The following is a 13224-nucleotide window of genomic DNA, read 5'->3' as shown; positions in this document are numbered from 1 at the left end:
GTCTTACTGGCCTGGGGAGCGGCGGATTCCGACAGTGCTGAGAAGAGAGTGAATGTCGTCCTCTGCACCCATCTGCACGTGTCATAGTCCCCTTAGAGACTGTCCTTATAAATATATGTTAATGCCCCAGCTCTCTTCACTTATGGAATGCAGGGTGATGGGTGTTCCCCTGAGGACTAGTGTGAATGTTGACACATCTGTAGAAAGAAAGCCTAGTGAATGAAAATGGGTTATCTTTAGAAAATGTAATTAATGTATAGTTTTTGCTAGATAAATGCTTTACTGAAATTGCAATATTTCATTTAGAAACATGGTTTCTTGAAATGTATTCCAATATGCTGTGACCAGAAGTTAATAGAGTACCAATTGATGCAGCATGCAAATTCTTTTTTGAGTCATTTAAACCTAGTAAGTTTATTCCGGTGCATAAAAGTTGTTACTAGGTACATAATCTTTCCCCCATGACAGTAACTGCAGAATATTAGCAAGACTCTCCCTCCATCAGCCAGAAATCAATTTTAAAACTTCTGTAATTAAGCTTGGTGAAGACAAATTTGATTCAGTCTTATTTTATTGCTAAATGAGGGAGGGGGTCAATAGAACCAGTTAGTGAATTTAAATAATGGATACCATAACAACATGCATTGATTTACTTTTTGAATGTAACTTTACTTTTGAGAAATAGTTGTATACATTAAAATATGTAGAAAATAATAGTTATTCCAAAATTGAAATGCACGAGCCTGTAACTGGTGCTGATAGCAGAGTAGTGTATCCCTCTGATCAGCTCAGACTGAGTTTCATATGTTATATAATTTGATAAAGCCATTGAGGATATCATTTGTATGTACAGTGCTGCTCCTATAAAACAAGGCTAGAGTCATCCATTCTATTAAAATTTCAATATAGACTATATTTGGATATTTTGGAAACATAGATTATGGACTATCTTCCAAGCGCCTTCCTTGATTTAAATTTTTTCAGCCTCAGAACATTCAAGTGGTATTCTAATAGGCTGAAAAGATGGTAAATGCATTACTGTTAGGCATAATAAAATAAAAGCCATAACATTTTCATAAATATTGTGTAAATTTTCATACTGTCGAATAAAATATCTTCCCTCAAATTACAATTGGATAAATTGAGATTGAAAAAGGTAGAAGGGTTTTCCATAGGTCACAGAATATGTGTATAATTCAAGTTGAGGTTGAAAGTTGGAAATTATTTCTGCTGAGGAGATTTAACCAGATGTGGTGGTAGCTGTCTGTCATCCTCAAGGCACAAGAGATTGAGGCAAGATGATCACTGGCCCCAAGGAGCTTGAGTCCAGTCTGGACAACATTGCAAGAAAATGCCTTTGGGATCAGGGGTTGAGAGTATAAAATAAGTAGCGTGACAGCGTTTTTAACTCCTGATCCCACATCCATTACACAGGAAGCCATTTTGGCTCTGCCTCTGGTTCTGCCCCTCACCATCTCCACTGCTAGTCCTCTCGTCTTACCCGAGTCACTAGAGTGGTCCATGAACAAGCCATCCTGCCACTCCTATAACACCTTGCACGTCAGTGGCTACACTCAGGCTCAGCATGCTTGAGGCCCTGGGTTCAATCTCCAGAACCAAAAACAAAAAGTTGTTTTTTTTTTTTTTATAAAGTAAAAGCTTTTCATTGATTCCCCATATTCATCAGAGTAAAAATCAAAGATCTCACAATGTTGTTTTGTGAGGAGCGATGTCACATTTTTAGAAGGTCCCTCTAGTTTTTCTCATTATTTATCATCTGTCTTTCTCAGAATAGAAGTTCCATGAAGGCAGGTCTTTGTCCTACTTTGTTTTCTGTATGTCCCGAGCACATTAGTGCATAACACATAGTAGATTTTCATCAAGAGTGGATTCAAATTCATGCATTTATTAAGGTCAGTGCCCATGGTCAGGCCGGGTCTACCTGTTGGAGACGGCTTATCAATTGTAATCTCTGCCCAAATGATGTGGTTTCTTTCTTTAGTGCCCCACCCACCCTACAGGCACTAAATAATTCTGTGTATTTTAACATTGCAGACAATTCTGATGCTCATCAGCTACTGTGAGCTTGTTCTACAAATCTGTAGTTCATTCAAGAAACAGATCCCACCTGAGCAATATACGATTAGGAAACTCATAATTAACATGGTCTCAAGGTTGGAAAAGAATCACAGGAAATTAAGGAAAATGTTAAGGAGGCATATGTCACATTCTAGATGTCTTTTCCAGGCCAACCACACTGGTTATCAGTAACCTCATCTTACCGTGATGGACTGGTGGATTTAGACCTCCTCACTTCAACATCTGCCTTCCTACAACTCCTCCAGTGTTACCACCCTATTGCAGACTGGCAGAAAGCTCATAAATATGCACGTCAGAGGACTGAGTTATTTCCCCAATAGTCCCAGGGCCTCACTGTGGCCTCACTGGAGTTCACCAGCTCCCGTATTCCGAATGTGGGATTTTACTTTCTGAAGTGTTTTGAACTAATAATAATGACAAAATAATTCTCTTCTTGATACAATTTTGAAGGAAAAATTAGGCATTCTTCCCTTCATAGAAACTGTTGTTGAATCCAGGTTATTGTGCCACTATTAGCATGGACCATAGAAGATGTGGGCTACCTGTCAACATCTTTGGAGAAGAGGATGTGATGTGGCAGTGGGGGTACATCTATAATGCGGAAAGTTCCCAATTAAATATGGCTCAGTTTCTCAAACTACCACCACTGCCCATTTGAGAGTCACTGTTAAGAAATTTAAACACACACACTCATTTGCCCATATTGACTAATCAGAACTGTCGCTCTGTTTGAATTGCAGAATAAAGAACTGCTTTATTTGGGTGCTTATTTGTTCATGCATTATACTGCACATTACCTGAATTCAGGAAGTAATTTATGTGCATTACATTACTGTCTGCAATTGTAAGCATCATGGATAGGACCACTGGCACATTACCACCATACATGTTATGAAAATTCCAATCTAAGCCAAGTCAGAGCCACTTGAAATAAGTCATAGATTCACCACAGGAAAAGCCTGATCCACTGAAACCACAGGGAGCAAATGTCCTTCATTTTTAATGGCAAATATTTATTGTACAAAGTGATGAAGACAGGTGTCATGTTCTTTAACCACATTCACACCCTCATACGTCTTCTCATAATGTCCTTCTTAACTTCAGGCTTATTTTTCTCATCTCATATATATACATACATATATGTAGTTTATGTGCCTATATGAAAATATGGCATTCACAGAGAGAAAACATTTTTGAGTGGTGCTTATGGATCACATTTTCCTTATCCATTCATCTGTTGATGGATACCTAGGCAGTTATGGCTAGTGCTCAGCATATACGATGTGCACGGATCTCAGTGATAAAGTCTTGACTTGAGCTGTTTGGTCAAATAACCAGGGATGATAAAGCTGGGCTATACAGTAGTTTGCATTTTGTTGCTGCAGAACCTCCCTATTGGTTCTGTAGTGGCTGACGAATTGACATTCCCAGCAGCAGTGTGTGAGAGGTCTCTGTTTGCCATCCTTACCAGCATTTCTGATTTGTTGTCATGACTGCCCCCTTTCCCTTGGTATTTTCCTTTGAGAAGGTCCTGTGTGTTTCCTAAGCCCTTTATCGCTGTCTTGCTGTTTTTAAGTAGAGAGTAGATACTCATATTTTGTCGTAGTTGTTTTTAGTAGGAAAGATGGAAGTTACAGAAGAATTTTCAGCTTAAACTGTCAGCCATCTAGACTCTTCTAAGTACCGTTTTTGGTCTGTTAGTCAGGGAGTGGTGGAGAACAATGAGAAGGGTGTGTGCTGTGCTGAAATCCAAATGTCTGTTTGGAGCTTCAGCTCGCCTCTGCGCGCTGCAGTCTTAAGCAAGCCATTTGGTTATCATTCATCTCAGTTGCCTCACCCATGCCTGTAAAGTGGGTGCAGCAACATACCGAAGCCCCCCAAATCTGCATTTTAATATTTCATTAAGTATTTAATAGTTAATACCTCCTGAGTTACTCTTGGCATTTCTGTGTTATTTCTCAATAGCAGAATTCGGCTTTAAAGTTTTTCTCTAACAAATGTAATGGATTCCCATGCTGCGAAAGGCAGTGTGAGGTTTACAGCCTTGCTTTTCAGAATGCAGTTACTGATATTTTTCATATGGTACTTGTTCCACTTAGATCACAAGTTTAAGTTGATCTCTCTGGGAGGTTTATAATGAGGCATAAAGAAAGGGTTCTCTCCTGAAGATGGCTGAGCTTTCTGATAGTGTTCAGTCTCTGGAGGCCGCTCTATGTTCTTAAAGGGAGTTCACCACTGAAGCAAGGCTCTCCGAGTTTAGATCTTTACTGAAATCGCATTCATCCTTTAAGACTGTGGTATGTCGTGAAAAATGTCTGGAGGTCGCGTCCACCTTCTCTTGTTGATATAATGATCTGTAACCTAAGTAAAGCCTATATAAGATCAAAACAGAGGTGTCCAGCAGTTTGGAATGTTCTTCACCACCTGCTGTGTTTGTGCAGGTCCGATTCCCATCCCACTTCAGTTCTGATCTCAAGGACCTTCTACGGAACTTGCTGCAGGTGGATCTGACTAAGCGCTTCGGGAACCTGAAGAACGGCGTGAGTGACATCAAGACCCACAAGTGGTTCGCCACCACCGACTGGATTGCTATCTACCAGAGGAAGGTGTGGCTCCGCTCTTTACAAAGCTTTGCAAAAGTTGTGGTTGAAATCATGTAGCAGAGGAGCTCTCATCTTCAGCACAGTTACAACTGGTTACCGTCTAACCCTATCCTCCACAGGATCTGTCTCAGAGAGTCTTCTCTTACGTAAAAGAGAAAACCTGTTTATGGTTTCCCTCATACATTTTCCCTGTCCATGCTAACTCTTGACAACACTGTGGAATTGGATTTTAGGCAATGATCTACAGGTTTGCATTTCAAAACTGATAAAAAGTCACATTAAAAGGATAATGTATAGATGAATACACTCCCAAATCGATCGGCCCATAGCCAGACAGAACACTGAATCAGCTTAAATTCTGGGAATGTTTTCATCTGTATTTGGCCTTGCTGTGGACATGGACCAGGGTTGCAGCTTTTCTCCCTCTTTCCCAAGGTCCAGCTTTTCACACATTGAGTCCTCTTGCCTGCCTGCCTCTCAGCTCCCACGCATTCCCCAGTTGGTTCGCCGTGCATGTTCCAATGACTCCTCAGAAGTTAAATGATTGCCTCACTGTGGGATTTTCTCTGAAGCATGTCCTTCCTTGCTACTTCATATGCTCACTCCCATTTTAAACTATTTCATGAGTACAAGAACTTTATCTCCCTTGTTTCATAGCCTGTCTCTGGCAAGAGCCACTGACACATGTAGCCTGCATATAGCCGAATTCCTAAATGAGCACTTTCTACAGATGCAACTATCCCTTGTCCACTTGAAAACTTCATTAGGAGAGATTAAATTCATACTTTGGGAAAAGTCAAAACAAATGATCTGACAGTACTATATTCTGTCTTTTAGGAATCATTGATTTACTTAGCATTCCTCCAAATATGACTGGGTCCGTGTGCGGGCCCTAGGCACTCTTCAGGGTCCTGAGGGTATGATGAGATTAGTGAAGTGGGCCTTTCTCCTCCAGTTCAAACCTCAGAGTTAAAGGGGTCAGCGGCACATCAGCCTGCTGTGCTAATAAATGTCGAAGGAGTCCAGAGAGAACTTTGCCCGAGAGCCTACATGGGGGCATCGTGAACACCAGTTGTAAAGCCAAGTGTAGCTCACCTTTAGCAGTAGTGCAGTGCATGATGAAGGAGAGGACATCTCTAGCTGACCAATGGCGGACTTAGCAGAGACTAGCTCTGTTCCCAGGAAATCAGTGGGAGCTGCCCCAGTAACAACAGTATATTACTTAATAGTAATTGCTTCACTGTGGCAATAAATTGGGAAATTTAAGAAAAGATTTTGCTCTGTTAACTTTCTCCTTTCCCTCTTGAATACTGAGTTAAAAATAACTCACATGAAGTGTATATATTTAGCTCCCTCCTCCCAACCCCAGAAAAACCACAGCTTCTGATGGTTCCGAAGCTTGCCACATTTCGTGATGAACAACCACAGAGCACATTTCCTGAGGGAAGAGAATTTAATGCTCTATTTCATATTAAAAGCAGTCTTTCTAATTCATTAAAATTAAAAGATTATAAAAACAAAGCTATGAAAGAATTGTGAGAGTCGGCTCAGAAAGCATAGCAAGGCTGAGAGACAGGGTGAGAGCGTGATACAGCCGCTGTGGCTCCCAGGGTGCCCGGCTCAGAGCCGCCGCCCAGCTCAGCGAGAGCCGAGCTCAGCGGGTGTGGCTCCGGGCAGCCGCAGCTCCACAAGTGTTGTGCAGTCACAGATAAGGACTCAGGTGATGAAAATAGACGCTCCAGCTCCTAAAATGTGCTTGTGCCTCTTATAGACACTTCTTTATGGTTAATAAAACAAATTCTCATCAGTTTGACGGTTTCCTGTGAAAAAGAGAATACGTGGTTTTAGGGATTTGGGGTTGTTTGTTTGTTTGTTTGTTTGTTTGTTTGTTTTACTGATAAACAAATTAGCCTGGCTAGGATATCAGTGCTCCCACACAGCTTCTCAATTTGATCCCAGGTTCACCAGGTTCAAATCTCAGCATGTTAACATTTTAAAATCTGTCTTCTCTTTCTGGATTTTGTGTGGTGTTTGTTTAAGATAGAGTCTCACTCTGTAACTCAAGTGAGTTTGGAACTCTGTAGGTCTATCCTTACACCTGGGCAGGGAGGGGGGTGTGCTCTGGCTGTGGCTTCCCAGGTGCTAGGAGTATAAGTATGAGTCATAACATGGGCTCTAAAGTTCCTTCTAACGTTATTATTAAAGGAAGGTACACAGTGTTGAATAGCACGTTGTTTCATAAAACATTCGGATTTTGCACACCACCTGTTTAACTTGCAGCTTTGAGCCTTTGTGAGAAGGGAAGGCTGATTGAACAGGAAGGAGAGACGGGAAAGAGGGGGGTTGGGGTGGAGAAAGAGCCCTGAACTCTGGACCTAGGTAGACGTGAGCCTGAGTCAGATCAACTGTGCGATTCATTACGGTGCGATCTTGAGCACATTGCTCCAACTATGTAAACATAAGCTTTATTGCTCTTCAAAGTGTGGGTTAAGGTAGAGAATACAACGGGAAGCTCAGCGTGTTGAGAAAGACTAGATAGGTAGTCCAGGCTCCTTCTCTCCTCAGGGACCTGGTGAGTAAACAAACAAACGTGGAGTCCTCCTGCCCCAACCCCAGCCATGACTTCTGTTGACACTGTTTCCATGTCCTTCCTCACTGCATCCCTGGAGTTCCCAGCTTCAGTCTTAGTCACAGTTGCCACTTAGTCCACATTCCACTGGGGTGACTTACTAGCACTCCACAGAACCATCCTAAGAGTCTGCTTGACTCTTATTCCCTTCCAGCACGTAGAGATCTAAGTTCCTGTTTATTATTGTACGGTCGTTAGCCGTTGTTACATTAGTGTTGGTGAGTGACCTTGAGTAAACCTTGTTAAGTACCCCTTATCATTGCTAAGCTATTATACATTTGACTCTCTTTCTGAACATAACACTCTTCTGTATTTATTCAACTATTTTCTGGCCCAATATAGTTGCAACTTTTCTTATACAGAATTATCTGTATTTATCCCTGGTAAATTTTAGTAGAAAAAATTCTTTACTTTTCTCTAGCCATTTTTAGAAATTGACATTTTCCTGTAAAATTATCCCTACTGTTTATTATTACTATTTCTATCATCTTTATTATTATATTTTTTGTTAGTCAGTGTTATACTTAAGTGTCTATTTCTGTGATATGTTTGTGATTTCTTAATATTTTAATGAGTTCTGATGTATAAAGCTGGGCATGGTGGTGCATGTCTTTAATCCCAGTAGGTGGGAAGCAGAGGCAGGCAGATCTCTTGAGTTCATGGCCAGCTTGGTCGACAGCCAAGGCTACATGGAGAAACCCTGTCTTGAAAAAACAAAACCAAAAAAAAAAAAAAGGACTTCTGATATAGTTTGAATCTATCTGTGTTACACAGGAATTAATAATCTTTCTAAAATCGTGGTAAAACTGAATTGCTACTGCTACTGTTCATCTAGACTTCAAGTATTTCAGAAAAGGCTTGATTCACCCCAAATAGTAAACTGCTAACTAAGGTCACCCTGTGAACTATTTTGATGGACAGTATTGAGTCTCATTTATCAGTGAAGCAGGGGTAAGGACCGGCAGTAGTCACAAAGAATAATCAATACCTTAGTGTAGACATTGGTTTCAGTATCTTTCTGGTTGCACATTTAGCAGTGCAGAAATAAGAGAGTAAATTTAAATAGCTCACGGCCTTTTGTTCCCTGGCTAGTGTTTATGAGCAATGAGATAGCCAAATGCACCCAGCAGGAAAAAAATAACAAAATATATATATGATGTGTGTGTGTGTGTGTGTGTGTGTGTGTGTAAGAAGCGGCCTGGACAACTCAGACTACACAACCATCTCTAGAGATGGTCTGATTCTAAACACCATCTGGCTAGAATGAAGCAGTTGTCTTGCCTGGCTCGTTCTGTATAGGATAAAATGTGGTCCCAAGCACAGCATGCCAGGCAACCAACTGGGGAACAGAAGATAATATTGAAATCTCAACTTATACTTACTTCTTACCTTGTTCTTTTCAAGTATCTTTATATTTTCATGTATATATCTTATCTGTAACCTATGGTATACTGATATAGTCATGCATGGAAATAATTTATAAATAGCTCTACATGTAATGATGAGGTATACTGGAAAATAGTTAATGAGAGAACTGCTATACGAAGAAAAAAGATCCCTAGAGAGTGTGGTGCCTGCTTCAGTCATTGGTGATATAAATGTGGCTAACACTGTTGTGTAATATTTAAAATAGGAATGAGAATGCCTTTCTTGCAGAATGTATTGAAGTGGAGGTTGGGGGGATGAAACAACTGTGTGTGATTATAAATCGGTTGGCTGCCATATAAATTGCAGCAATCATTTTCAGATCTTTTCCTCACACATATTAAGCACACTAAAATTATATGGAAAGACTTTTTATTTTCAGAGTCAAGATAAAGAAAATGTTTGGAATTTGACAGTTCTGTGATTCCATGAGATAATTTCAGTTTGGACTTTTGATATTCAGAGGTTTTAAGTACACTTGGGAATTAGAAAAGAAAAGTTTAAATGCATAAAATTTATTAGTTAACCTCAGGAGAAAAGAATTTGAAAAAAATAGTAATGGCTTTGGAAATAAATTGATAAAAATAAAATAAAATGCTAAGTAATTTTCTAAGCTCCGAGCCAGTGTTTTGATACTGATTGCTGATTATCAAGCTGGAAACTTCGTTAGTATTTTGTTGCAGTTCTCAAATGACAATGTGAGAGTCTAGCTAACTTGTAGTGTATTGCATATCGAGGACTTACTTATTTAAAGATGCCAGAGTGAGTGCATGCTGGGATTCATTGTTCTTAGTGTTTGCAAGTCTCTGAGGACTTGTTCTTTGTCTTCTCTCCTCTTGATGTCAATTATAGGTTGAGGCTCCATTCATACCAAAGTTCAGAGGCTCTGGAGATACCAGCAACTTCGATGACTATGAAGAAGAAGAAATCCGTGTCTCTATAACAGAAAAATGTGGAAAAGAATTTTGTGAATTTTAGGGAGGAGGAAGATTGCCTCGCGCTCACACTCAGTCTTTGCACGCTGTGGAGGTGGAAAGTGGAGCCGAGCCCTGCTTGGTGAAGCAGTCACCAAGTCCCTTCATTCCAGCAACTGAGTGAGGTCTTACTGTGTCATCCGTGTGCGCTCTGCGACCACCTGTGTACCGGGCACCGCTCCTCCGCAAGCATTGTCTGTGCCGTACGTAACACGGTGTACACCACTTCCCACTGTTGGTTGTTTTCTCCACCCTCGACATCCTTCCCATTAACTTCTCTGACCAGTGCTCCATTTATTTTCTTGGTGTTTCAGATGGCAGTGTTATGGCTGTGTGATATTTAAAAGGAAAGCTACGTGTTGCTTTTTATAGTTTTGAGCGATTATTTTTGCTGACCAGTGGCTTGAAGATAAACTCTCTAATAATTATTTTTATTTTGAGTAGCTCGGACTCTGTTTTGCCAAAACTCTTAATGATTTTTGAAGATGGAATGTCTTATCACCAAGGGAATTTGCATAAGTGAAGATAATAACTTTTCAGGAGTCACTGATGTGGCAGTACATTCTGAGTGGCTAGCCTAGCAGTTTGGATTCCTGGACCAGAGGCTTCATTTCCCTTTGCCTTTTAATATTCTTCTCTCCGTGAGAAGTTAAGTGACCAGGCAGATGCTTCATTTGTCAGGAAAAGCGAGGGACATGGCTCCTTGCTGGGCTATCTTCCTTGGTACCGACATCTCTGTGGGTCAGAAGACTTGGAAGGTTTCTAAGCCTTCCCTCTTCCATGAGGGTTTTAGCCAGTATTTTAGGAAGGCATGACTGATAAAGTGACACATTGTAAAATTGCTCAGATAGTCCTCTTGTCAGTTTCTTCAGGGAAACTTGCAAACTAAAAGGAACATGGATTTGGATAAATACTAAGTCAACGAAAGGCTGATCCCGCTTCCAGCTTAGAGGCACTCCCTTTAAGTGAAGTTTTCTCTTTGCTTTGGTTCCTAACAGGTAAGACTACAGAAGCTGCTGTTGCTTCCTGTTCTGATGTTGAGAGGAGGGCACTGTTGTAACTTGGACTTTCATCCCCTGCACTGGGGGAAGGAGACAAAGCTTAAGAAACTGCCACATTTGTATTTTCATTTTGAGGTGTGATATCTTTAGATACATCAGAATTTCTAACCTCTTTTTCTTTGTAGACAGAGTATATGATCATGCAGATACAGTTTTAATATTTGTGTTTCCTTGATTTTTTTATACTTTTTGCCAATTGACTTCACAATGTTGCCATCATGAGGAAATTTCAAGCACTCTTGCACATTTAGTTCAGTGTTCCTTTGTGAATAAATGGCTTAATTTTTCTTTACTATTTTTCATTGCTTTAATTTTCCCATCTCATTTTCTCTCTGTATCAGTGACCTACCTTAAATGATCAACTCGCCCAAATGGTTTAAAATACGCCATTTCCTGAGCAATCTACAAGCATGTACGATTGTTTTAGTCAAACAGACCCTATGTGTATATATATATAAAATCTCTATCTGCGTCCTTACTGGTGCAGGTAGGTCATTGACACCACCACTCCTGTTCATATCACCCACCCCTCACGAAAGCCCTGAAGACATTGAACAGTCCCACTGAGATGTCCTCTCCACCTATCTGCATGTCTTTGGTTGTCAAGTGTTGCTGCATGGTAATGTCCCACAAAGAAAAATGATTTCAGTCGGTTCACCTGTATTTAAAATGTGCAAGAAAAATTGAAATACTCTGCTGTAGCAAGTTTTATGTAACAAATATATATCATCGTGTTAATAAATTAAAAGCATCATTTGTACAAAATACTTTATTTAGTTTTTTTGTATTTCATTTAAAGCCAAGAACATGCTAATCATTGTGGTTTATGTATGCTACAAATTCTCTGGTAGCATTGTTGTATATTATTGTAAAATTATTTCAATAAATCATGGGGAATGACAATTTGATTATTACAATTTAGTTTTCAAAAATTGAACAGATTTCTATGAATCCTAAAAATATTTTTTTCTATGAAATTATTAGTAGCCAACTAGAGTCTACCCAGGTAGATGACCCCTAGACATACATTGGTTTCTGAGGGCTTCTCAGCCATTCCATTTTACTGTCTGTTTGAAGTACATGAGCAAACTGTCGGATGTGTCAAAGGGGTCTATTTCTGATTAATCAAGTACACTAAATTGGAATATTTTTAACATACCTAAAATTCCCATTTTTAGCCACAGTGTAGCCCAAAAGATTTTCTTTAAAACTTGAAATAATAAGTCAGTGGCAAAAACCAGTATTTTCCTCAAATTATATTACACAAAACAGAAGAAATGATGTTTTTGCCCAGAAAATAAAGAAATAACATTGTGTAGGAAGGAGCCCTGGATTGACAGTGAAACCATACTGGAGTGATGTCAACTGCAGACAGAAGAACTGGACAGGCATTTTCTGGGGTCCCTTCCACTTCCCTGTGTTAGGTCAAGGTTCCCTCTTTATCTAATACTCTTAAGGGACATCATACTTTGAAGTAAGTTTCTGTACAGTGATACATTTCTGTGTGTCCTTCCTCTTTCCTCTGACAATGTTCTGAAAATCCTTTGACTATCATAAGACCTTTGTCTGTCCCATTCCTTATTCCCCCACTGATGCTAAAAATACACTTGATATCAAACTGTCAGCCTACCAAAAAGATACCGTGGCTTATGGGTATTGCTGTCTTGTTCTTGGTATGTTCCTGTACTGATTGCCCCTTGGTCTGAAGAACCTGCTCATTGTAAGCCTGAGACTAGATGATTGATTATCCTTCCCAACTGACTGTTTTTCTTTCCTTCTGCTTGTTGTAAGAATCCAATGAAATAATGTATGTAAAAGCACCTTGTAAACTGTAAGCTTTCGGTGTAAGATGTAAGGTGTGTTGTTATTTCATTAATTACTTCTCTGTTTAGAGTGGAATTTCCTATGCACTACTATAGCTAGGAAATGCTGAAAATGTGTTTTTTAATTCATCAGTAACCGCAAAATTAAAGTTATCGTCAAAGAATAAAAGCTGTTGAGTCTTGAATTCCATCCAAAGCCCTTCATCCTAGTCCTCTTTTCTGCTGATGGTATAGATTCCTACTTTTCGGGTAGTTGGGGTGATATTTGGGGCGGAGAGCTCAGCACTAAAAGGGTGAATATCAACTATTCTATTCAAATTAGACCTTTCCTGCACCATTACACTGGGCTTGCTAAGAAGTGTTTCCACTTCCTCGTATGCTTCAGATTCCTCCTACAATGGAAATACATTGTGGGTTTGGTGCGGCGAGCCCTGTTCTCATTATGCAGTGAACTAGGAGCTTGTGCTTTGTTCTTTGGGGCCACGTTGGAGCTTGCCTCTACCCTTATGTGTGTGTGGCTACAGCAGCAGTTTGCCTTGAGAAATCAACAGTTTTAGGTAATTATTTTAATACCTTGCAATTTTATTTGATGGTCATTGCAAACAGAAA

At 39.9% G+C, this 13224-nt stretch overlaps 1 protein-coding gene across 3 annotated transcripts in view; it reads left to right on the top strand.

Annotated features, from left to right (window-relative positions):
* Prkacb (protein kinase cAMP-activated catalytic subunit beta) overlaps positions 1-12784 on the top strand; it is a 92157-nt gene extending 79373 nt beyond the window's left edge. For all 3 annotated transcript variants that reach the window (XM_059266423.1, XM_059266424.1, XM_059266422.1), the window contains exons 9-10: positions 4542-4706; positions 9610-12784. In XM_059266423.1, coding sequence (XP_059122406.1) covers positions 4542-4706; positions 9610-9735 — 291 coding nt within the window. In that variant the 3' untranslated portion in view covers positions 9736-12784. The remainder of the gene's footprint in view (positions 1-4541; positions 4707-9609) is intronic.
* Positions 12785-13224: the final 440 nt, after the last annotated feature.

The sequence above is a fragment of the Peromyscus eremicus genome, chromosome 6 (assembly GCF_949786415.1).
Source record: "Peromyscus eremicus chromosome 6, PerEre_H2_v1, whole genome shotgun sequence".
Classification (NCBI taxonomy): Eukaryota; Metazoa; Chordata; class Mammalia; order Rodentia; family Cricetidae; genus Peromyscus; species Peromyscus eremicus.
This window is presented reverse-complemented; position numbering and strand designations above follow the sequence as displayed.